General features: G+C 50.3%; 1 protein-coding gene and 1 long non-coding RNA gene across 2 annotated transcripts in view; one reads left to right on the forward strand and one right to left on the reverse strand.

Moving 5' to 3' along the window:
- The first annotated feature begins 121 nt into the window (after nucleotides 1-121).
- Nucleotides 122-25,436, forward strand: part of BICDL1 (BICD family like cargo adaptor 1) — a 31,351-nt gene continuing 6,036 nt past the window's right edge. The window contains exons 1-7 of the mRNA XM_026037832.1: nucleotides 122-229; nucleotides 3,673-3,888; nucleotides 20,962-21,078; nucleotides 21,576-21,587; nucleotides 22,913-23,059; nucleotides 23,901-24,080; nucleotides 24,597-24,815. Of these exons, the coding sequence (XP_025893617.1) occupies nucleotides 179-229; nucleotides 3,673-3,888; nucleotides 20,962-21,078; nucleotides 21,576-21,587; nucleotides 22,913-23,059; nucleotides 23,901-24,080; nucleotides 24,597-24,815 (942 nt within the window). The 5' untranslated portion in view covers nucleotides 122-178. The remainder of the gene's footprint in view (nucleotides 230-3,672; nucleotides 3,889-20,961; nucleotides 21,079-21,575; nucleotides 21,588-22,912; nucleotides 23,060-23,900; nucleotides 24,081-24,596; nucleotides 24,816-25,436) is intronic.
- Nucleotides 15,654-16,061, reverse strand: LOC112946086. The gene is made up of 2 exons (XR_003249145.1): nucleotides 15,954-16,061; nucleotides 15,654-15,689 (listed from the first exon to the last, which is right to left on the reverse strand). It is a non-coding gene; the product is annotated as an uncharacterized LOC112946086 (long non-coding RNA).

Consider the following 25,436-nt stretch of genomic DNA (forward strand, 5'->3'; position numbering starts at 1 on the left):
CCTGGAGCTCGCCCTGGAGGAGGAGCTGGCGCTGCTGGCGGCCGCCGGGGAGCCCCCGGAGCCGCCGCCCGCCGCCGCCGCCCGCGACCCCGAGCTGCTCTCGCTCATCCGGCAGAAGGAGAAGGACCTGGTGCTGGCGGCGCGGCTGGGCAAGGCGCTGCTCGAGCGCAACCAGGACATGAGCCGCCAGTACGAGAGGATGCACAAGGAGCTCACCGACAAGCTCGAGGTGAGGCCCCGCCGCGTCCCCCGCCTCGGCTGCGGGAGCGCGGAGCGCGGCCAGGGCTGTCTGTGCGAGCGCGGCCGCGCGCGCTGCTCCGTGACTTGTGGTTTTGCGGCCAGCACGGAGCTCGCCCAAGCAGGAGGGCTCGTGTGGGCCAGCTGCCTCGCGCAGCTCCACGGGGGAGTCACCGCCATGCCCGGGCTTTCCTCCTCACGGATGCTCGTGACATGTTAATCCTCCCGGCAAGGAGTTGTGCTTACAAAAGAGAAGGCCTCTCACCTTGCCAGGGAGAGCTGGGATTAACATTCCCCCTTGCAGTCACAGCCCTAGCCGAATTCTTTGTGCAGAGTCCTGCCTGTCCCCATGCCCCTTCCGCGTGAAGTCAGATATCAAGCAAGTCCAAAAGGATTTGGGAAATTACTGTAAATCCTTTGTTTCAGGAGCCCTTGCTCCTGAAGGAGAGAGTTGTCTCTGCTGTTACACCTGCCCCTTACCTGTCCCACTCTTTGCAGGAATGTCTCTCTGCATTTTCTACTCAGACTGAGGCAGTAGTGAAGGTGACATTTGCTCCAATTGAGGAGCACTAGTCATCAGATCAAAATCTCCCAGGGAGAAATGCTTCAGTTTGTTCTCGAGGCAGCACAGCCAGCACAAGCCCGTTTGCCAGTGAGGTTTTCCCCACAAGCTGGATTCAGCCTTTCCTAGCCGTGAGGGAACGCAAGGTGCAAGGCCAGGTGCATCCTCAGCTGCCTCTCCTGGCATCTCAGATACCAGGAGGAGGTTGTGAAACGTGAAGCTGGAAGGGAGACCACAGCGTACTTTGGTTACAACTGTGACTTCCTAGGACTTTAGGTGAAACAACACGTGTGGCCAGAGGGTTCTTTTGTTCCTTGGAGTGGAGGGAGGCGTTTGATAAACATGGCCCTTGGTCTATGTCTTGGCGTCTTGTTACTACTCCTGACTTAGCAAGTCCCGCTTTCAGGGCAGCTGCTCCAATAGGAGTCATCACTCCCTGTGTAGAATCCGGCACCAACAAATGGAAAAAAAAGGCAAAAAACCTCACTGACTTGGGCATTAATCCCTGCAAAGGCAGCCTTCTAATCCCAGGCTGCACAGATTAAGTGCCGGCCTCCTCCAGTTGCCACTGAAGCAGACAAGGTTTCCCAAGGAGCCCGGAGGCAGGGAAGCCGCAGCCCTTGCCCAAGTGCCTGCGCTGGGCCCAGCCCCAGCTGGGATCCTTGGTGGGACCAGCTTGGTGGGGTCCTGGAGGCAGCGGCACCAGGGGTAGTGATGCTGAATGAGCCTGTGGGAAGGCCAGAGAAGGAATAAGAAAGGATGGGAGGCCTTTCTCCCAGTTTTCTTGCTGGTTGGGGGTTGTTTGTGCAGCTCTGCCTCAGGATGGCCACACACCCCGAGAAAAGGCGGTTCCGTCTCCCTCAGCTTGTCCCTGTTTCACGTGGCAGCACGTGGGACACAGCTTGCTGGTGATGGCCAAAGACACTGTGTTTTGGGGGGGGTGCTGCAGAAGCGTTACAGCATTTGTACCGCCTGCCATTACCGAGCACAGACTCACCGTCTCTGACTAAACGTTCCTCCAAGGCCTTTGCTCTGAGGGACTAAAGCATGAGCTCTGGGCTGCTCTCTGCCTCACTGCACTTGCCCTGCCTGAGCAGAGGAGCCCAGGGCCTCAGGAGAGCCCCGCTTTGCCCTCTCCCCAGCGTGTGAAGACAAACCCAGCTCCATTAAGCAGCAGGGAAACTACTCTTGGGGAGAAAGTGCCTTCTAGGAGAAGCTCTCTGTAAAAATCAGTCAAGAGGCTGCATAAAGCGAGACTCCCCCATACACACCTCAGCGAGAGCCACGCTTTGCCCTGTCACCACCACGCACAAGTGGGAGAGACACAGCCAGCCCATTCCACTCCTTGCCTCTCCTGCACTGGTGCTGCTCCTCCCCACTGCCAGAGCAGGGACTCCATCCCCTCAGCCCCTCGTATCATCTGTTCCCCAGGGCCCTGCGTGAGGACAGGACCGTGATGGGTGTTCTTACACCTGAGGAGATCCGGAGTTAGTGTCTGCCTCATGCCCAGCACATCCCCACGCAGCGGAGGGCCGGGCAGCTCTGCTGCTGGCAGCAGGCTGGAGCTGCAGCTCGCGCACGGCGAAGGCCCCGGCGCTCAGCAAACGTTGCCTAGCACTGAGGGAGGCACCGAGATAGCAGAGACAGTCTTCTGCCTGCTGCTCCGGCTGAAACCGCGGCTGCCTCTGCCGCCCCTGGGCTCCCGGCTGCCTTGCTCTGCTGCGGCTGGCGCCCTCCCGGAGCTGGGATCGCGCACCCGCTTATTGGGTTAAAGCTGGCGCTGGTAACGCTGCTCTGCCGCGCTCGTGGGGCACCCTCACTCCTCAAGTGTCTTGCAACGCAGGGAAATATTTTTGCTTTTTTTGTTTTCGCTCTCTTCTCAATGGGTTTTCTAGAAAGAGACAGCTTACAGGAAGATTCCGGAGGGCCCTCACAGGGCCCACTGTGCAGAGAGGAGGGAGCAAGCAGCAGGTAGACTCAGCCACTCGAGCAGGGACAAGTCGTCCTGGCCTCTTTTGCAAAGCAGAGGAAGGAGGTGGAGGATCGGGCGCAGCCCAGGGCTGTCGGAGCCGCACATTGAGGCCTCCTCGGGAAGCGGCGCGCGCGTCCTTGGCAGCCGCCACCTGGGAGCTCAGAGCTTCCGAGTGAGGTTTCTTTCCAACAGGATCTATTTTGATAGATCTGTTTTGACCTGATTTGCAGCTCTGTCTCGATCAAACCCTCATTTCACTGAGCCTGCCACCCCTGCCTCAGTTGCCCCAGATCGCTGCTGCCCCAGAGCGGTGCCTCCAGACCCAGCAGCGCTTCCTGAACGAGCTGTAACTCCAAGCACACATATTTGCAATGTCTATGGAAATTACTCCATTGCAGCCGTGGCCCTTCACGAGGGCACTGCCTGGGACAATAGCAGCACTGTGTGCTGTCAAACACCCAGCCACTAATTAGGTCAGAGAAGGAGCCAACGGAGGGAGGACGCGGACCCATATGAAAGGTGCCGCTTCTGGCTTCCTCTCCTCCACGAGGCTGCAGTTCTCATGCCTGTGGCTAGAAAGGCAATCTCTAAAGGACCCAGCCACCAACCGGTTGCTCATGATTTAAGCTGGTCCCTGCTAAATCCATTGGCCTGCCTGACCTATATTTTCCGCCTATTGACATGCCGCCTGCTTTGCACTTTTGGCAGTTGTTTCAGTTAAAAAAAAAAATCAGAATCAATGCACTCAACCACAGAGCCCAAGGACAGGCCGAGTGTCGAAAATGGGAAGCAGATGCAGTGCCTGTGACCTGAGGTGACACAGGCTCACGGCATAGGCTCCCTGGTCCCACACTTGTGTTTCTCGCTCCCTTGCTAACCCTTTTCCCTCTCTGCATGGCAGCACCTGGAGCAGGAGAAGCACGAGCTGAGGCGACGCTTCGAGAACCGAGAGGGTGAGTGGGAAGGCCGCGTCTCAGAGCTGGAGAGCGACGTGAAGCAGCTGCAGGATGAGCTGGAGAAACAGCAGGTCCACCTCCGCGAAGCGGACCGGGAGAAGACACGGGCTGTACAGGAACTCTCCGAGCAGAACCAAAGACTCCTGGACCAGCTCAGCAGGGTGAGTCAGGCTGCAAGCTTGGAAGCTGACACTGCTGCTCTAGGTGACCGCCCAAGGGGGAAAGCTTTCCTGCTAAAGAGAGAAAAAACATGTCTAAATCCACTCCAATTACACCAGCATCCCTATGCAACAGGTGGTCTTTAATCTGAGATTTACACCTTTAAAGAGCACTACATTTGATTGGCAAAAATTTTGTGGATGGGGTGGTCATTTACAGCAGAGTTTTCTTAACTTTTGGTGTCTAAATGCAACTTGGAAAATCTATTTCTCATTTACAAAAGTGCCAAACAAATGCAGCATGCAGGAAGAGGCCACCTTGCAACAGAGTTGATGACTCTTTTCTGCTCCCTCTCTACTTTCTTTGATATTTGTTGACTACCATTTCTTAATTTGAACCGAAACTGTCACCCACAGTGGTGTGTCCCTGTGGGTAACCTTGCCTGTGGTGCAAGAACCTACAGAAACTCCTTGGAGAGACACACTTCAGCAAAGAGCTTAACTCAACCCCTGCACAAGAGGGGATTTGTAGTGAGGCCACTGCAGATCAGTGTCATGGACTGAACACTTCCAGACCAGGGCTTTTCCCTGGCAGGAAAAAACATAACGGTTGCTGCCTCCTCCCCCACAAATTAACCTGTCTTCCAGAATTAAAATCACTACAAATCTTTATATTTGTGACGGAGAATGCAGTTACTCCAAAAGATGAAAGTATTTTCGCAACAGCTTTATATCCTAAAGTAATACACCACATGCAGACTCATGCTGAAGAGACACATCTAATGGGAGAGGGGAAGCACGTTTCAGACCAGGTTTGGTCAGCGCTGATGCAGATACTGCTTAAGGGAGGGTCGAGGCCTCAACTGCAACATGAAAACCAGAGAACTCCACAATGGCACAAATGTACAGGTCTGTTCATTTATGATATGCTGCTTTTCCATTCTGCTGGAGGGGAGGAAAACAGCTTTGGGATATAATAGTCTATAGATACACTTGAAGAAATCATTCCTTATTCTGCTATATATTTTCTTGTGAGCTCCTGAACAAGTCACTAAGTGTGTGGACTCAGTCCTTAACTGACACTTCAAAAAAAAAACCCACCAAAACCGAACAAACCTCTAAATCAGACACACAGTGGATTGGTGTTTTTAAATCAATATCTCCCAAACATAGCCGATGTGAGAGAGGGGTCTTGCACCTCTTCCCTGGACAGAGCATCTCATGTACAATAGAGACATGAGGCTCTGTCTGAGCTCCTGTGTTGTCAGGTTTGTATCTGGGGCTAAGGACTTTGCTCCCATCAAATTCCGTAACCTCAGAAGGACTTTCTGTGCATTTGGCTGATTTCCATGACTGTCTGGGAAGCACAAGATATGCCACGGTACCAATATAAGCCCAGAAAACAGGGAGGAAGGCCAGGCAGCTTGCTTGGAGGGTAGCTCCATGTGGTTTAAAGCCCACATGATGCTTGTGCAGCAGCTGCTTCCAGCCCAGCTGCTGAGAAGCCCACACAGCTAAACCTTGAGCAAAGGAGCCACAAGGTTGGGTCCTCCTGTGTGCAATGCGCAAGCACAGGTTTTGGTCCCTTGACTCTCTGTTGCTGCCAGAAATAGGCCCTCTTTGGGGCTCCAGATTTGCCACATCACAGAAAAAAAAAAAAAAAAAGAAAGAAAGAAAAAAGTTGAGGCTTGATGCTGCCTTTCTGTAGCACCCCAACCTCATACTGAAGTTTGGGAAGGGGATGGTCATCCCCCTAATGTGCAGATGGGTAGAGAGAGTAGCTTACACTCACCAGGGTTCCCTGGGCAAGTTCATCCCCTCTCCAAGGCCTCCTGGTCACTCTGACAAAAAAAGAAAAAAAATAAGGAAAAAAAAAGACACCGGACATGGGAAAGAGCTTCCCAAAGACATGACAATCTGGGCAAGTTGGAAGCAAACTGGGAATGGCTTTTTGGGGATCACTTAAGGTTAAACTGAGGCTTTTAAAAACATGACCTTGCTTACGCTTGGGTAGTGGCTCACAGCAAGTGTTTGAATTCCACACTTGCTGCTGCTCAGCAGTGCAACCACAGTCCTATTTGCCTGGTATTTTACCCCAAAGCAGTTGTGTGTCTACTGCTTGAGGTGGTGGTGCTCAAACCTCAGTGACCTCCACAGTTCTGACTCCTTTTACTGCTTAGACTTCCAATAAACAGCAAGGTCGGATAGAGCTACGTGGATGAGATAGAAATCAAAATTTAAAGGTCTAGTGCCTAAGTTTTACTTTAAACAATTAATGCCTTGTGGCCCAGTTTCACAATACCTCAGCATCTCTTCCCAGCAGAGACATTCCCTTGGCACCAGGTACTATGTCAAACGCTGCTCTTGACCTCACCAGCCAGCACCTCTGTTGTTCCCTGCTCCTTCCAGCATCCCCAGGCTCCTGCTACTCCCCAAAGCAACACAACCTTGGAAGGGAAGCATCTCCCACCTCCTTCATCCCACCCTCCCCTCTCCTGCTGCCTTTATACTCTTCTGCTACCTAATTAAACAGCCAGACCTGAGGACTTTTCTGTAATCCTGCTTTCCTTAGCTACGCAGGCTCTATCCCACCAGCTTTTTCTTCCAGTCTAAGCACAGCCCCTACACAAGACAAACAGACCCTCCCTCACGCCGCCAGCCACAGGCCAGGGACACAAAGCACTGCTTTGCAATTAAAACACACGCCTGAAAATCCACAGCCCATCCTGGCAGAGGCTGCTAAGGCTGAAGGATGGGGATTTTAAGTTTATTCCATCTCTAAAAACAGGGATAAGTGTCTCACCTCAGAGTTGCCAAGAGGCTAAAATAAGGTCTGCAAAATGATTTGAGGTCTTCAGATGAGATGATATAGGAGTACTGTGCATATCTATTAATAGCAAGTAGGCTATAAGGAACTGCACCTCTTCGTGAAATGTGGCCCTTGGCATGGTCTGCCCAGGGCTAAACACAGTGTAAAACAGCATTGAAGATAACGGGCTGGATTGCGAGCTTGCTGAGCGACAAGATGCAGACTAAAGATCAAGCTTAACGTGCCCACCCGGACCTTATTTTTCAATTTTCTGTTTGGTGCCTTAATCCCCTCTGCACGTTGGATTCACTCCCGTGCCCGCAGAGCAGGACACACAGTAGCACCCACAGCAACCAGGGCTCCCGTTTTGCCTGGGAGAGCAGCAGAGCACCCAGTGGGCAGCACACCAGGTACAACCCGCCCTTCCCACCGGGCTCGGAGGTGAAACACGGGAGAGAAAGCACAGCTTGGCTATAAAAGCAGTGCCTTGGAAGTTATCACGTCTGCGTTCTGCTTCTAGCTCCATTGCAGCTTTTCTGCCACCTGTTTTGTTTCCCTGTTTGGAAAAGAAAAATCCTACGTTTTCCATCCTTTTAAGTTAAGGAGATGGGGAAGAAAGAGCAGCACCCAGCAGCAGGTCCTGCTCCCTCGGGCCTTGCAGGGCACCTAGCACAGGTAACTGCTTGCAGCCCTTTCCCTGGGAAGAGGAAACATCGCTGCTCTGTCGGGAAGCGAAGGAGAAGAGACATTCCCGCTGGCCCCGCTAGCAGATGGTTTTTCCCACACACTTCCTGCCGCCGGTGGCTGCCCGCCCCACGGTGGGGATGCAGCCTGCCCCGCTTCGAGCGCACGGAGAGGCTCTATGACGCTGTCGGGCTCCAGAGTTTTTGCAACGGAAAGCTGGTTTTGGCAGCAGAAGGAAGTGTCATCACACATGGCTGAAATAGCTCTTTGGTGCTCAGGGAGGAGATGGCAGTGGTGGCTCCCTCAGCAGATGCTTCAGTCTCCAAGTCCTTGTATTCACCAGGCACCTGAAACCAGTCTGCTTGATCCAAAAGCAGCGTTTTCCTTATCCTAGAAAGGACTGGACATGTTACAGTGCGAGCACCAAACTGATTTTGGAGGCAAAGTGATACTTTGTGCTTAACACAGTGCTCCGAGGAAGGAGGACTCTGTTATCCCTGACTGTCTTGAAGAGCTGCTCCAAATGGTTTCTTGGCTCTATGACCAGCTCTAAACCTGGGTTTTGCATATAGGGTTATTAGGACCAGCGCGCTGCGCAAGATCCACTCCTTTTGCCACTCCAGAGCTCTGTAGCCATTACATGGTGAGCAAGCCTAATTGCCTTTGATTCCTTATTAGACCTGCACAGATGCTTAGTACAAGCCTCCTCCTGCTCCTCGCTCCTGCAGTTGCTCACGGAAGCCCGAGGGCAGGTTTGGAAGCCAGGCCCCGGCACTGCAGTTTCTCTAAGGAGAGGAGTCCCCAGGTGCCAGTCCCCTGGGAGCAGCCCTGTGCGCTGGGCGCAGATCAGCCGCTGTGCTGGATTCTGCTTTATTTGGTCTAAATCGCCTCTGAGTCTCACAGGGCTGGAAGCATTTACTGGAGCTGCAGAGGTTCACACGCGCGTCCTGCACAACACATCACCTAAATGATCCTTGCCAAGCCTCCTCCAAGGAGAGAGGAAACATCCGCTCAAAAAAAAAACGTATATAGCGCCTTGCCCTGAAGGTAGCAGGGCTGCACACATCCCTGTCCACAGGAAGCAGAGCAGCTGCTGCATCTCAGGGTCGGATGGGACCCCAGCGGATGGACGTGGTCCCCACCATCCCCGGGGACCCTCGCCGGTTGCTAGGCGACGGCACAGCGCGCTACCCCAGCTGCTGATGTTGCTGTGGCGACCAGCTGCGATTCCTTCCGCTGCTCGTGATGCCGTGACAGGCGGGGGACGCGCGGGGAGACGCACTGGTGACGCGCGCGGCGGCCAGCCGGGCATCGTCCCCCACCCCCGGGCGCGTCTCTCCGTGCTCCGCTTCGTCCCCCTCCAGGTCCCTCACCGAAAACCACCAGTGCACACAGGAGATCCCCCTGCCTAGTGGTCCGCAGCACTGCAATGAACCATGGCAGCAACTGCAGGGGGATGATAAACACTTTAGTCCTTTCTTAAAACCGTGCCCTTATAAGCAGTGGACCTGGGCAGGAGCAGAGACATCCAGCCACATGAGGTGCCCCCAGAGCCTCCTGCCTCATCCCAGCGGTGAGGCAGGAACGCTGGCCAGGATGGGCTGGGATAACCCCATCAGTGCTAACTGCTGCATCTCCCATCATCTCATGCTGCTTCCTGCACGTCAGCCAGGGCTGCCCACACAGCACAGCTGTCACCGCTGGCAAGTAACGCTGGAGCAGATCTTGGGAGCTTCCACAAGGCTTTGGCCTGGAAAGATTGGAAACACCATCCAAGAACAATCAGGAAGCGAGCATGGGACCAAAAGTCCCATGAAATCTCTTCTAGGATGAGGAAATCCAAAGCTAGGAGAACTAACCCCCTCTTGCCTTCACTTAAGCATCAAAAACAGGACCCAAATGAACTAGCCACTTGAAACGGTGCAGAAGCTGGTTATTACACAGTAGCTCAGAGGTAGGGAGATGGGGGCCAAAAGGCTTTTTTGAAAGTATTTCTGCTTATTCACACTTGCTGTAAACACTTCCTCCAGGAGATTCCAGAAAGTAGGACACAGAAGGTGTTTGCATCCAGCCACTGCATTGCTTGCTAGAGCCACAGCTACACAACACTCAAGGCATTGCAAATATCTACATGGGCGAAAAAAATTCCTCAATTAAAAACATTTGATCTTTAAAGACATTCTGGTCTATAGCATTTGCACACCTTGTAATAAAAGCTTTTCTGAATCCCTTTTTAAAATAGGATGGCTTTTCCTAAACTCTTTTCAGTAGATAGACCATAGCCTGGAAGTCTCTTTTTGCCAGATCCGATTGCAATGCTAGGAAGCTGCCCACTGCAGGACATGGACAAGTCTGTTTAAAATGCAATTAGGAATTTAGGGAGCTAGATCCCATACTGAAGTGTAGCAGCACAGGGAAAAACGCGTCCGGGAAGAATCTGTTTTTGTAAAAGTTAAGTTTTGTTCTCCACATCATCTAGGTAGAGGACAGTGCTCAAGTGACAGGATAAAAATGAGGCATTAAGAGAAGCAGTCACAGCTGTGAGGTTTGCCCAGTAGAGTAGAGATTGGGGAGCTGCAGGGTTTCCAAAAGTCACTTTCAGGAATGGTCAGGGAGTCACCAGTCAGGAAAGGCTGGCGATATTTTGCCTGGTGTGAAAAATTACAGTAAAATTAAAGCTGAAAGAGGCTTTCTGAGGTTACTCTATCTTTTACACAAGCCACATTTCCAGTAATGTCAGGTCAGGTCTTCTTACTATTTCTAGATAATAGAGAAAAAAGGCAGAGAAGCCTGAAGAAATGCTCAAAAGCAATGAGTGATCTTAAAGGTTGCAGGCTTTGCAGCTGACCTGCATCTTAACTTCGCTGCAGATTTGTCTGTATGCAGCTGAATGCTTCCAGATTTTAGCAAACATAGTCACTTCAGGTTTCCTCAGCCTTATGAACAACGTGACATTTTCCTACTGACATTCAATCAGCTGCGAAGGTGCACAGGAATTGCATAGCTCACATGATTTCTACAGTTTTTGCCTCTAATCAAGAGATTTATTTCCTGAAAATGGAGCACTGCCAGGAAGGCAGGGAGGCAGAACTGCTGCTTGCTGGCTCCTTTCTTGACTAACCAGCATGAGCAGCTCAGGAACCCTGTAACACTTTGAACCACTTGAAGGGGAGGCAGGTGCTGCTGCAGAAACCCGAACCCAGGTCACCACCACTGGTGTGCATAATCTAAGTCTCCTCCTAACCCACATGCAGAGGATTAACAGGACAATTTGCTGCGTTTAAAGAGGCCTCCTCTGCTACCTGACCCAGCAGCTCAGAGCTGTTTGCTTATATTAATGGCAAAATCATGAGCTGCATCTGCCTGCAGCAAGCCAGCTCCCAGCAACCTGCCCTCCAGGGCAGTCATTCACACCAGGCTTTGGAAACTTGGAAGATCCAAGTTTCCTTCATTTCTTTTCCACCTTCTCTAAAGAAATTATCACAGACTAAAAAGACCAAATCCCTGGGGAGATCCCCGATCCCTGGGGAGAGGGAAGGAGACAGGCAGACCTGCTCTACAGGCTGCAGCTTCTCTTTAATTCAAGGAGGGGACATTTGCCCAGCACGAGACTGTGCCCCCTGGTTCCCGAGCCTTATCCATCCCTGCCCCTTCCCCTTTTGCCACTTTCCCTGGCAAAACAGAGCTGAAAGGAGCCTCCACCAGCCACACAGGCTTGTTCACATGAAGATACTGGCTCTCCTGGTCTTCCTAATCCCCTTGAGCACAGGGCTATAAACCACTCCAGGTCAGGGAGGTCCCTAATCTGCCTAAAACCCAGCTGAGATCACATGCCGCCTGCCCATGCAGCATTAACCCTTCCTGCAGGACCAGAAATGTGCCACCAGCACCCAGGGTCATCCCACCTGGACACAGAGAGGGAAGAAACTCCAAAAGGCAGTTTCCAAAGCACAAAGTTTCCAAATGCAGGGGCCTATACGTGCTGTATACATGCTCCTTTCCCTCCTCTTCCCTCTCTTGTTGCTTTGCATGCAGCGCATTAGCAGGAGGACTGCAGGCAGATGAGGGAGGTGCACGGTAAGTTTGGGTCAGCACCGCCAAGAACAACTCCTTTGTGAACACACGGCTTGCTGAGCAGGCACAGCAGAGCTTAGACGGACAGGCAGAGTCTAACACACTGCGAGCACCGTGTCTGGCCCTGAGCAAAAGGCTCAATACAGGCAGTGTAAACCTCAAGGTTATCTGAAGTAGGTGCTGCCTTGATACAGCAGAGGTTTTTGCCTTCCACCCCAGCACGTCCCCTATACTGACCATGCAAGAGATGATACTTCAAAGATGCAGAAATAACAACTTTTGGTGCGTTCCAGCAACCTCGTTAGGGAAATGCCCATAAATACCCTTCTCGCATATCTCGCCTCGCTGAGATTATTCCTGTCTCCTTGGCAACTGTCGGATGAGGTATAATGCTAGCAGGGATTAGCCCCAGTGAGCCTAGTAACCCTGAGCAAAATCCTGCTCGGCCAAGCGCTCCTCTTTCCCGGCAGCATTTAAGTGCTGCCATAAATATTATTAAATACAAGAACCTTGCAGTAAACCTGAATAAGGATGAAAACCAATACGCTGCCTCTTAAGTGGTGGTATTTGTCTTGTCCTCCAAATAGGCTCAAGACAGGTGGATATACTCAGTGTCTCGCAGCTTGACAAGCAACGCTCTGTTTTGAATTGGTGCTTAAGAGAAGGCTTGTGCTAAAAACTTGGCCTCTAATAACTTTATCTCCTTTGTCCCTTGGTGCTAGCAGAATCGTGCTGGGAAACTCCAAATCCCTGCAGGAGCTTAACAAACCTATGCTTTGCTTTCTTTTCCCCCCCCCTCCTCCTTACCTATTAATTTCTGAAAACTAGCCTAGATTTGGGTCAGCACTGGGAATCCGCGTCCCTGTAATGGGCTGAGCAAGCCACTGCTGACAGCCTCTCCCTTCCCCGGCTCAGGCAGACAAGGCAGCGGGAGCAAACCCAGCACCGTAACTTCCTGCAGGCAGGAAGGGGTAATTCCCAGGGGTAAAACGCCCTGGCTGGGCCTGGCGAGCAGGAAGGTGTCACTTGCCTGGTGTGGCCTGCCCGCCTTCTCCGTGCCACCATGTGCAGGGCCAGCGTTCCCCAGCTTTCCAGCAGCATGCAGTGCAAGGCAGAGTTCGATCATTTCAGCAATGCCAGTGGGTTAAAATTCTGCTGTGGTAACCTAAGAACAGGAGCAGCGGGTGAACCAGCTCTGGGAATGGGATAATGCCGTAAAGAAGGGTCTCCACAACTGGAAAGCGATTGGAGTTGCCACAACAGGAGAGGAGAAAAATAAAAATAAAAAGTCAGTGTGCTCAAGCATTCATTTCGGAATGAAAACAACTCCCACAGCCTGGTAGCTGTTCTCAGGGAGAACAGTCCACAGCTCCAGCCACACCAGCTTTGCTGTGTTTGAGCTGGTATCTCACTGCTTGTTTAGAGCCATAAAGCACAAAGTCTCAGCACGCCTGACACTGGCCAAAATCTAGCAGTGTTTTCCCTACCCTTGCCCTTAGGGTGGGAGCAAGTCAACCTTGCAGCAGAGATGGAGCCTCCCAAGCATCCTCAGGCCCTGCTAAACTGCAGGTTGGCCCTGGGAACACGGCCACAAAACTAACCAAGACAGCTCAGGAGCAACAATCCCTGCGTAAGCTGCTCTCCTACAGCTACGTGGAGAGCCCAAGCCCATCTTCTGCACTCCAGTGCCCACCAGCAAGGAGCACTGACCCAAACTGCTCAGTGTAGGCAGCTCCCCTGTCCTCCCCCCAGCAGAAGGTTCTTCACCAGCACTACCCCGTTCCCTGCACAGGGAGACCTTGGCAGAGCAAGGCTGGGGTATTTCAGCTAAGTTTGTTATTTGCAGCCATTTTTTTTTTTTTTTTTTTTTTAATTTCCAAGCACTGCTTTTTGTAGGACTGAAAGTATCAAAATGACAAGAGTTTGCCAAAAGCTGTTATTTAAAGGAACCCATTGAAAAGCTCTTGCAAAGCTGTCACACAGGATGTTGCAGGGCAAGATCCACATGCTGCTGTCAGGATTCCCGCGCCAGCCACAGGCTCTGCTTGCAGCAGGTCCCCAGGGGAGCATCTGCCCTGCCCCACTTGCACTGCAGGTGAGAACATATCACCTACAGAAATGCTCAGCAGCTTCCCAAGAGATGGGCTGTAAGTGCTAAAAAAAAAGATCATCTTCAGCTCACATCCACCTGCTGCAGCATCACCCAGCAGCTCTGGCCCACGCTGGAAGCTGCTACTGCCTCTTGGCCACTAACCATCACTACAGCAGCACATGCTACTCTAAAACCTAAGCCCATCCTGAGGTTCTACAATTTAAAATCCTAATCCCATCAGTGTTTACATGCACAGCAGGGCCCAGGAAGGTAAGCAATTACTGCAGGCATCTGCTACCCTGAGTCATACAGCAAACCCCATCAGAAACACGAAGCAAAGCAGGGCTCAGACAAGTACACGTGTGCCTATTGCACACAGCAAAGCTGAGACCTGCATTTGACTTCAGCAGATAAAAATGTTCAAATGTTGTTACTCCCATCCTGGCCGTTACTAACCCAAAATGCCAGCCTTTTGTAGGACAGATTTGACTGCATCAGCCATGAGAAATATAAACCTTCTGCTCTGAACATCTTTTGTCATGCTATAGTCAAGGCAAAGTCCAAAAGAGATTTCTTAAGCTGTCCTTCCTCAAGGTTTTGAAAGTTGATGAAGTTATGAAAGAAATGAGTAGCCATCAGTTGAGCACTGTTTTCCAGAAATGGGCAGCTGGAAGTTAACAGGAGTGAGACTCAGCAGGGATTTAAAAGCTAATGAAGCATCTGCTAGTCAATCTACCATAAGATTTAAATATATGTCTAGGTTTTAGAGAAAACATTTTCTCCATTTCCCTCTCAAGGCTTCTTAAGAGATACAGACTTACAGGTTTTAAGCCAACTCCTTACATTTTGGCACAGTGTTTTGGAACCTCTCCAGTTCACAGGTATGGGAATAGTCCATACACAAGCAGTTGCAAGTTCAAGCACTAGGTCTAAATACACTGGGAAAGCTTTTGAATACTACTGCTCATTTCTAGAGGACCATATTATAAAGTTAACAAGGTGCATGGGGGCAGATTTCAAGAGGAGGTGAGGATTCAACCTTTACTGCTCACATCAGATACCGCAGGCAGAACTCTGTCCTTTCCTTGAAAGCAGGGAGATGTCAGAGCACTTGAAGCTAGAGTAAGAGACTGCAAGAAGCTTCATCACGGCATGTTGCTTCCAGGCACAGACATTTGGGTTTGAACACATCCAGGCTTAAATCTCAGTCTAAAACAGTTTAATTAAAACAAATAAATTCAAGAGGGAAGCTTTACTGTCCTGACTTCTGGCTACCAAGGGAAAGGCAGCTAAGCCTCTCAGAGGAGACAAGCTATATTTCTCTTCCTCTCCACCACAATAAGCCTCTTGGTTGCTCTCTTATTCCAGAAGGTTTTAAAAATAGTGTTAAGTCTTCATGTTTCCAGTACATCAGCTGTTTTCCAACTAATCAGTTATTTTACATTCCATTAGGCTATCATCTGGCACATACCTATGGCTCACTAGAAATTTACTGGAAGAAATATGTTTAATCCTTTCATTTGAGTTTAAAAAAAAAAAAAAAAAAAAAAAACAGACCAAACTCAAATCTTGATTAAAAGCGCACATCAAAGGCCATTTCTCAAAAATGGTCTATATAGCTTTGCATCTAGAGGACTAGACTGTACAGCTTCAGAAACCACTGCCCCAGACACAGGTGTTGCCTGTTTTTATGAATCGAGGGTCCCAGGTCCCCTTGTGACACCCTAACACCTGGTTGTGCTTCCACCGTGGTTGGCATGAAGGCTCCCATGTACCAACAGGTAACCAAAGCACAGAGCAGTGAGTGCCATCTCTGGGGAATTACAGCATCCTGCTGGTGTTGCACATTATTCCTTCTTAACCAGGAGTCCAGCCAGCTGTCCCACCACTTACCAAGGAGAGAAGCCAGCCTTGGGAGCCAGGGTGCAGGACTATGTCCTCTTACATTCCTGCAAGCAGAACTTGCACACGGAGAGCAAGAGCAACCACTGCGTGCTCCTTAGCGCTGCACATCCTCCAGGCACACGTTGTCCTCTGAGCCATCTCCGGTGCTAATTTATTGCAGCGTGCAAAGCAGCAGCCTCCGGCATTCCCTCCCGCACAAAGCCGGCTGAGTCATTTTTCCACACACTCCATTTTCCTCCCCTCAAGAAGAAACCAAGAAGAGAGGAAGGTCAAGAAGAAACCAAGAAAAGAGGAAGGTTTGTGCTTAAGCACCTCCTGAAACACCTGCACGACCCACTTCACCTTGTAAAGCTATTTCTTGCAAATAACATGCCTAGAAACCCCTGCATCCAGAGGTGTGCCATAGAGCACCCTCAAGCATCCTTGCTTCTGCACCAAACAGCACAGCTCCAAATCCTGCAGAATGTTGCACCCTAGTGCACCCAGCCTCAGCCCAACAGTTACCTGAGTTACCACTTGATGACAATCAAGATGAGGGCAACCAACATGGTTAACCTCTTTGTCAAGGCACTCAGGTGTTTGCTATTCAATCAGGCCCTCTCATATCAACTACCTTTTCTAGAAAGAAAGAAAAAAAGAGGAGGAGCTATTACATAGCCAGAAATCTCCTGACTATCTTCTTTCATGCTTTGCTTAAGAAGACAGGAAAAGTTAACTACCAGTATTTATTTGTGTCAGTATTTTTCAAGGACATCTGGAAATAAAATAAAAGAGCAGTACTTCACCTCAGCGGCAATCTCCAACACTTCAGCTCACCACCACACAACCACAGAAATCCACCAAAGCTGGCCATCACCATCACTTCTCCACCCAAACCACACAATCCATCTTCAGATTGAGCCACGCTCATGGGTCCAGGTCACTTTCTCCTAGGGCAACCAAGTCAAGTCCAGTTAAGTCCAGTCCCCTCTGCCCCCTCCCCCCTCAAAAAAGCCCCCCAGCTGCTACCTGTTCTCTTTTATACCCTCCTCCCTGATGCCTCTCTGGTGTGAGGCCTCTGGGCTGAAGGTGCTTTGACTCGTTGCTGCCCCCAAGAGCTTGCTGTGCCACTGAGATGCACTGGGAGGAAACTATTGAATCATCATTATTGATGGAAAAGACCCTCAGGATCCTCGAGTCCAACTGTATGGACAGGTATCACCACCATGCCTGCCCAACCATATCCCTAAGCACCTCATCCATACATTTCTTCAGCACTGTCAGGGACAGTGACTCCTGCACTTCCCTATGCAGCCTGTTCCAATGCTTTATAATTCAACCCTCTCACGGTCTGGGTTTATTTTATTTCAAGACTCTCACAAATATGGAGTCAAGCAGTTCTGGTCAAAGGACACAGTGTACATTTCCTATTTTATCTACAAAAGGGAAAAACTAAAGGGAAACAAAGAGAAATTGGAGGCAAAGAATTTTCAGCTTCTCCAAGTCCCTGCAACTGGAACCAGAAGTGTAAATTTTGGCAGAATGTGCCACACAAAGTCCTCTCCAGGTAGGTTTAATGCTGTGGCCATGAGACTTCCTCATCAGTAATATGCTCTGAGCTCCTGGTTATGAAAGGGTGGTTGCAGCCCCTAGTGTGCTTGGTCGCCTCACTCTGTTCTCTCCTCTTCCCTTCATCTTCAAGGTGAGAAACTTCTGAGAAGACGCAAAGTGACTCATAGTGACTCTGCCTCCAAAAATGCTGGATGAACTTTTTTATTTATTATTCCAGCGCAAAATGTTTGTAGTTTCCTCCTGAGCTTGCTTTTCAGCATCCAAAGACATTATTCTAGTGTCCTCACTGAGAAGGGCTGGGAATTGAGGGCCCTCAAGCCAAGGGAGGCAGTGATCAGTGCTGCAAAGTGGTAGTGGTTCCACACAGGGAATGGGAACTCCCTTCAATTCAGCTATTAGCAAATTAATAGAAAGGGGGAACAGACTCTCTTGGGTGTTACAAATTTAGCACTAATTAGGAGCTCTCTTCCCTTTCTTAGCTATTTTAGCCAAGTAAATCTTGAATTTCCCTTTCTAATTTGTACCACCTTGTTTGTAAAAGCACATAATATGGAAACACTGGTTTCTTCACCCAGCTAGTTTCCATCTATAAGATTTTTTTTTCCATTTTCTTTTTCTTTCTGAGATGATTTTATAACATGACATTTTCTTGCAGTTAGTTTTATTTAGCAGCTTTTCCCCCAGAAGAGGTGGTTTGTTGTTTTGCTTTTTTGAATGAGACCATCCTACAGGCCCTAAATTTCTCACGGTCCAGCTTTTCAATGAGCCTCTCTCCATGCCAGCATCAACCCCCTGAGTTATCTCATGTATTCCAGTCATTAAACCCCATAGAGCTATTGTAACTGGTAAGTCATGTTTTTCTGTCAAATAGCTACCCGTATTTGTGTGTTTTGGCACGTCATAACGAATTATTAGAGAAATTTACTGGAGCTAGGCTGAAGAAGCAGCCTTTAATTATCACAGAGGGCAATACATCTTCTTGCTTTTTCTTCTCATGTTGCCCACATCTCAGCAAAATCTTGCTTGAAGGCCAGAAAACACATCTCAACAGCTGCTTTAATCTATCTAATTCTGAATTCGTGCCTACAGTTCTAGAGATATATTTCAAACTGCCTGGTGACTCTGTTGGCTAATTTGCCTATACCCAGGAAATCAATCTCTTCTTAATTAGAGAAGTGCTGTGATGCCATATATGCCTGCCTTTCCAAAAACAATATCACTTTTCTCAAGCAAAATCAATGCTTTGCTCAGCGACTGACATAATGACAACAGGTTTTAGCTTTTAAAGTTTAGGAAAACACTACAGTTTGCATAGTGAGAGTAGAGCTAGACTGGCTGATGCAGAAGAAACCGCTTCAGTTCAACAGACTAAAAAGCCAGAGGTTCCTTGAACAATAAAGCACAAATGTAGCTGGAAGGGTAGCTCTTCTGAACACGCCAAAGAAAAGAGCATGTTCTGAGTAATCAATAGTCATTCGAAATACGTGTGTACACATGCTCTACTTATAGCAGTGTGGAGAACCTAAGTAATCACCGTACTGAAATACATGTCCCAAAACAAGGGGGATTTTGGATGCTGTCAAGGTGGCTTTCCATAAAGTAATGCAAATTTACACAAAAATCTAGAGTTTGCGAATGGTTGGAAGGGGTAATTTCACAGCAATGTGAGTGAGCTCCAAAAGAAAAGTAGTATGAAGACGCTGCTACATTAAAAGGGGGTTTCCATGTCCAAAGTCCTGCTTAGATGATTTTGTCCTATAACCATGAAAAGTTCAATCTTTGCAAAAGTGGAGTCTAATGCATCAGCCATTTCCCTATCTAGAAAAAGCAGGTGAGTACTTTTCATCATTCTGCTACAGAGAGAAACACCTGATATAGAAATTCCTGTTTATTTCTGATGGCTGTCGGTCAAGGATGGTGTATTCTGCACTCTAGGAGTCTAAAGACAGCATTATTTTTATTCTTCCTTACTGCATGAGATAGGATGTGAATGGTTTAAGCTGACAGGACACTGTAACTCACACCATCTGCATTAGTGCTCTTAACACTAGCCATAAGGGAGCCTTTTCATCCCTTCATTTGGGTTATAATCATGGGAATAGGGTGTGTGAGTGTGAAAGCTGAGTAGTAAGTAGATAAATCTCAAATGAAGATAGAAAGCTGTAGAGTACAAACATTACAGTCCTGCGAGCAGTACAGCGCTGAAAAGGACCTCTGAGACGAATTCATTTCCCTGCTGTCATAGGCAGCCCTCTGAAAGAGACTGAAAAAGTGCCCTCTGCCATCACAAAATTCATTTCTGCCGCCATTCCTCTTACCGTAATGGTTCCGGAGGAGAAATCCTACTGCAGCTGCTTGGAAACTCAGAAGTCTTCCTACTTCCAGCCTCAGTATGCTCTCAGCCAGCTTATTCACCTCAGTTCTTCTGCCAAAATTGTGCTTCTGCTTAAATAGCACTTCTTCCTTCTGCGGGCTTATCCTTGATGTATTTATAGGGAGCTCTCTCTCAGGATGCACTGCATGAGATTAAACACGCCTTTCTCATAGCAGACTTCCTAGGCTCTGGGTCCCCCTTGCAGACCTTCCCTTCACCTGCTCCACTCTGAGCACAGGGATCACATTTAGTCGTCTAGATATCGAATTGCCACACCACTAACTCTTCTGTTCCCTACTGCTATATGATATATTTGTACTCTATGTAGTATCAGGAGTCTAGCATATAAGTGATGTTATACACTTAAGCATCAAATAAGGATGTGTCGTAACAGTGGGTACCACTGGCAGTTTTGGGGAGTGTGGTCAGCGGCTTGAAGCTAAAGCCCTTTGGCACTTTTCATCTGGTGTTTCTTCATCCTTGATAGCTCCTGTAGGAGATTTCAGCTTGAAGATGGTTTTTTTTTTTTCACAAAAAGAGAGTGAATCATTCACAAAAAGCACAGATCATCCATCTTCCTTAATGTCACTTTAATTAATGTCACTGTTCTTTAATTAATAGCTGCTCGAGAAGCTTGGAAGGCTGTAGCTGCTTGCAAGGAGAGAAATAACCAGTCCCCTCCTAGAGTGCTGTGTCCTTGGCTTGTGCAAGGAAGCTTAAATAAATAAATAAATAAATAAATAAATAAATAAATAAATAAAAGGGGAGGGATTTGCGAAGGCCCTTGATGTATGGTTTTAAAGAAGAGGCAAACACCAGCTCTATCCCAGGATGGGAGGGGAAGTAAAAATCAGTTAGTAGACAAGATCATTTTTTTATTGCTGGAAGCGAGTTCTTGTTCCACGAGAAATCTGTGCCTAAGTATAGTGGAACCTGAAGGAGGCTAATTAAGCAGAAACCCATCCATTTGTGCCATCTCATAAGGGATTTGTCATAAAAAAAAAAAAACTTATGTTCTCTTACAAGCCTAAACAAGCATGTTCACCGTGTAAAAATCAGACATAAAGCTGCCTGGAGAGCAGTTAATGTGTCTAAGCTGCCGTTTATGGAGGCTGCCTGCAGCTCCTGTCCTCCAGGATGCACATCCCCTCAGCTGCCCTGTCTATAAGGACAAAGCCACCTGGTCTACACAGCTGCTGTCCTCAGTGCCTGGCCACGATGAGCTTCTTCCCAGGTCTACAGGCTTTCAAGTTTCCCTCCCTGTTGTTCCCAGGTTTCCTTTCCCCATGAGCAGAGCCTCCTCCCGTGGGCAGGAGGTGTTGGGAGCCCTGGGCTAAGGCGTTGGTGGCCCTGGGCTAAGGCATTGGTGGCCCCTGGGCTAAGGCATTGGTAGCCTCGGGCTAAGGCATTGGTAACCTTGGGCTAAGCCGTTGGCGGCCCCTGGGCTAACGTGTTGATGGCCCCTGGACTAAGGTGCTGGTGGCCCCTGGACTAAGGCGTTGGTAGCGCCTGAGCTAAGGTGCTGGTGGCCCCTGGGCTAAGGTGCTGGTGGCCCCTGGGCTAAGGCCAGCCCGTCTCTTCTTGCAGGCATCGGAGGTGGAGCGGCAGCTCTCGCTGCAGGTGCACACGCTGCGGGAGGATTTCCGGGAGAAGAGCTCGTCGAGCAGCCAGCACATCGTGCGGCTCGAGAGCCTCCAGGCTGAGGTGAGTGGCCGCGCTCAGCACCCAGCACCCAGCTCAGCCCTCCCCTGGCAGCGCTGGGCGCCTGGGCGCACCAGCCCGGCAAGGCTGGGGCAGGATGTGTTGGCCCTCTCCTCCTCTCTTGCTCTCCTTTCCTCTCTGCTCCTGTCTCTTGTGTGCAACCGAGCTACAGGTCGATCCTGCTTGTTCTCCCAAAATAGTGTATGGAGCTTGTGCTGCCACAGCCGGAGCCCGCTATGCCCAAGGGACCCAAGCTCCCAATATCAGTGTCCTTCTTCCTCCCATCTCTGCCAGGGAGGTGATGGGGCAACCAGTTCCTTGGGCAGGAACTGGTGGGATCAAAGACATGCAGCTCTATAGCCCTGCTGCCTTTTAAGCTGTCTGGATAAGTGGTTTGTTTGTTTGTTTGTTTCTCCTAAAATCTCTCCATTTCTTCTCTCCCTTTCCCCACCTGCTCCCCGCTGGTCCCCTCGCCTTCTCTTCCCCTCCCCTCGGAGCAGCAGGTCCTCGAAGTAAGTACGGCTGGGACGGGCTTTGGCCATGTGGGGGTCACCATCACCGTGCATGCCTTGGCCTGCTGGCTCTCCCATCTTGCGCTGTGCAGATCACCTTCCCCTCATGTCCTTCTGGCCCCCGCAGGAGAGCGGTGGCTTGCTCTGACACACTCATTCACAAGCACTCATTACTGGCTTTGGCAGCAAACCCAAACTCTCAGCACAATGCATCTCTTATTTTATACCTCTGCTTTCTGGCACCCCTTCTCTCCAGCCCACGCAAATCATGATGGTGGTGGGAAGAGACATCTCAGAAGCCATTAGTCACCCAGGAACACTTCTGAGTGTGTGCAGCAGCCTTTACAAGGACGGGGAGCAAGTCTATGTACTTGGCAAATACTCCTTCAGCTAGAGAAAGATTTCAGCCCCTGGGCAAGTGCGAGGTTCCCTCACCCTCAGGAGAGACATGGGTCTGCAGAGAGGAAGAGGATGGGGCAGAGCTGGATGTAGTAGTGGGTGTCTGCAAGCAAGATCCCAGCCAGGGTCCATCAGAAATGAGAGTCACAGGGGAAGAAAAGAAGGCAAAGGGAACTGAAAGGTTGACCAGGGCATTTAAAGGCGGTTTGAAGAGACTTTCCCAGTGATCTCCTGGACTGGGAAGCAGCCGGGGAAGCTGCAAAGAGGCAGGACTCCAAAGAGGCAGGGAACGGGAAGGTGCTGAGTGAGGAAGGAAGGGCCCAAGGAAGGGCTCCGGGCTGGAACAGGGGCCCTCTGTCTCGGGAGGTGCAGCAGTGACCTTGGCGAGTGCCGTTCAGCCCTCGCCGCTGGCAGCGCACGCACAGCCGGGCACACCGGCCCTTGGCAATTAAAAGGACTGAACCAGTTTTAAAGGCAGCTCATCACCAGGAGGCTAAAAATAACACCAGCACAGAAAGGAGTTTTGCAGGGAGAAAGACAAGTCCCCAGTGGGACTTTCTCTGGCAAAGACGCCGCGATTAAGAGCTACGCGGGCAGTAGAAACTTCAAGTCATGGGAAGGCAGGGCAGGGCTGGGGCCACCTGATCCCCCTGGGCAGCCCTGAGCTCCCCCCAGGCTCTTGCAGTCTCGGCCCGGCCGGTGTCACGGCAGCCTTGGCCCTGCCCTCGCACCCTGAGGAAGGAGGAACCTCCTTGGGCTCCTCCTGAGCTTTAAGCCGCACACGGAGACGCTGTTTCTCCCTGAAGCAGGTACCAGCGCACATATTCCCACCCACTTGTTTCTCTGCTTCATTTCTCTCATCGGAAGGCACCTTCCTCCATTCCCGCGCGAGCGCAGGTGCCACCCTGACTCTCCTTCCTCCGCAGATCAAAATGCTGACAGACCGAAAGCGGGAGCTGGAGCATCGCCTGAGTGCCATGATGGAGGAGAATGACCTGCTGCAGGGCACCGTGGAGGAGCTGCAGGACCGTGTCCTGGTGCTGGAAAGGCAAAGCCATGACAAGGACCTGCAGGTGAGGAGCACAGCTGCTGGGGAAGGAAAGCCAGGTTTGGAGTCAGCCCCACCAAGGGGAGAGTCAGCGAATTTGGAGACAGAACAACTGGAAGAGTCAAATGGCTCATGAAAGCACAGGAGCAAACAAGATCCTGGTGCTGCCTGTAGGGATGAGCAGCAGGAACCACTATGGGGCTTCTTGAAAGACAAGAGGGAGCTGGGCGGGAGAACAGAGCAAAGGAGGAAAAGAAAGAAACACATAAAAGGAAGTAGAAAACTTCTTGCAGTTCATTTTACTTAATTCTTATTTCAGTGGTAGCACTGGCTCCAGAAGGAGCTTCACCAGACAATGCTAGTCCAGAAGGCAGTAACCAACCTCAGACCTGTTCCAGCTCAGTGAGGTGCCCGTGAGGTGTATGGGGTTCACAGCCATGCCTCGCGAAACACCATTCCGCAGGGAACAGCCTGGAGCACCGGTGATGTTGGGCATCTCAGTGGAGAACAGGGTTTTACAGCTTCTGAACCCTGCAGGTTCATTCTGCTTACCAACAACTAGTAAACCAATCCCTACCAATAACTAGTAACCAGTCACTACCAGTAACTAGTAAAACCAGTCAAGACTCCCATTAGCAGGCCTTTCCAAATAAGTAAGTAAGTAAGTAAATAAATAAATAAATAAATAAATGCCTTGGCCAACTACTTCTAGTTCCTCCCAGCTGGAAACCCTCGAGTGCGACCTGCCACCTATTCCTTCCATTCAGTCTTACACAAGCAGAGATCCCCCAGTCTGTATTTCCTCCACTAACATTCTTTTTTTTTTTTCCTACTTCTTTGGTGAATTGCTCGGTTTCTCCTGGAAGCTGCACCAGAGCCAGCTGGAGCTCCAGGAGGTGCGGCTGTCCTATCGGCAGTTGCAGGGGAAGGTTGAGGAGCTCAGCGAGGAGCGAAGTCTCCAAAACTTCAACACAACCAGCACATCCCTGCTTTCCGAGATTGAACAGAGCATGGAAGCGGAGGAGCTGGAGCAGGAACGGGAACAGGTATTAACACTCCCGTCCACTGGGATAACACTCAAACCTCTGTGGCTAGGCTCTGGAGGACATGCATGTTGGTCCTTCCCCACCTCACCCTCAGAAGGGGGGTGCACAGTTATGCAAACTGGAGACTCTCACCACTGCATCTGCAAAGCTGGAAATGGCAGCAGGGTAACCCATGCCTTAGTCACCCCAACATTTCTTTTCTGTGCAACACCCTGCCTGCACATCCCCCTAAGCATATGGGACACAGCAGCACCACATCTGCAGGTTAGGAAACATCCCCTAGATACCTTAGAGACAGCTTAGCACATTGGCTTTCGAGGTGACCTCAGGGTCAGTCCCAGCTCTAACAGAAACATCCTTTTGACCTTTTGCAAGTCTCTGCATCCATTTCAAAGTCAGCAAAGTAAGCTAGATGAATACTGGCATGCTCCAGCAATCCCACGCATCATTACGCTGTGGAAGAAGACTCCCCGTGGCCTTGACGTCGTGGGCTAACACCAGGCTCTCTCGTTGCAGCTAAGGTTGCAACTCTGGGAAGCTTATTGCCAAGTGCGATACCTCTGCTCCCACCTCCGCGGCAATGACAGCGCAGACTCCGCGGTCTCCACAGACTCTTCGATGGACGAGTCTTCAGAAACCTCATCAGCCAAAGATGTCCCAGCTGGCAGCTTACGTGCAGCTCTCAGTGAGCTGAAAAGACTGATACAAAGCATGCTGGATGGGGCAGACTCCACGGTAAGTGGCTCGGCACGGGGAGAGCTTGTCGTGCATGCCCCTTTGCCCAGTGATGGACCTTGCCAGGGAGGGCTCCTGCTGCGTCCTGAAGTCCTGGGTCTCTCAGACCACCTCCGTGGCACACAAGGTGGGATATCACGGCATACAACCTGCTTCATGTGTCTCAACCAGTCAGAAAAGAGCCAAACTGGCTCACGAGATTTTGGCGGGCAGGGCTCAGACTGCCAAAGCTTTTAGTGCAACCCTCTAGGGTCTGGGAGTCACGCTGGGAAATTAATGGATGTAGCTTTTTCTCAAGGTTTCTGAGGTCTCTGACAGTAAGTCAAAGTTTCCACCTGGAAATATGCAGACGATCTTACAAACCAGAGTGCAGCTAGAAGTGGTTTCACAAAACCACCGTGACCACTACGTGGGTAGATTCTGCCACTGTGAGCTAAGGTTGGGCACAGCTGTTTCTGCAAGAGTCACCAGATGGAACTCTATTGCAGGGAAAGGATCTGGGGTGCACGGCAGTGTCCCCTCTGGAGTCTAGTACCTCAGGACTGCCAGTGAGCAGACAGTAGAGCTCTACTGAGCCAGGGCTGGAGGGAAGACTTAGCAGACTGTCCAGCATTCCCAAGA

The sequence above is a fragment of the Nothoprocta perdicaria genome, unplaced genomic scaffold (assembly GCF_003342845.1).
Source record: "Nothoprocta perdicaria isolate Ctin4 unplaced genomic scaffold, notPer1 scaffold_2, whole genome shotgun sequence".
NCBI lineage: Eukaryota > Metazoa > Chordata > Aves > Tinamiformes > Tinamidae > Nothoprocta > Nothoprocta perdicaria.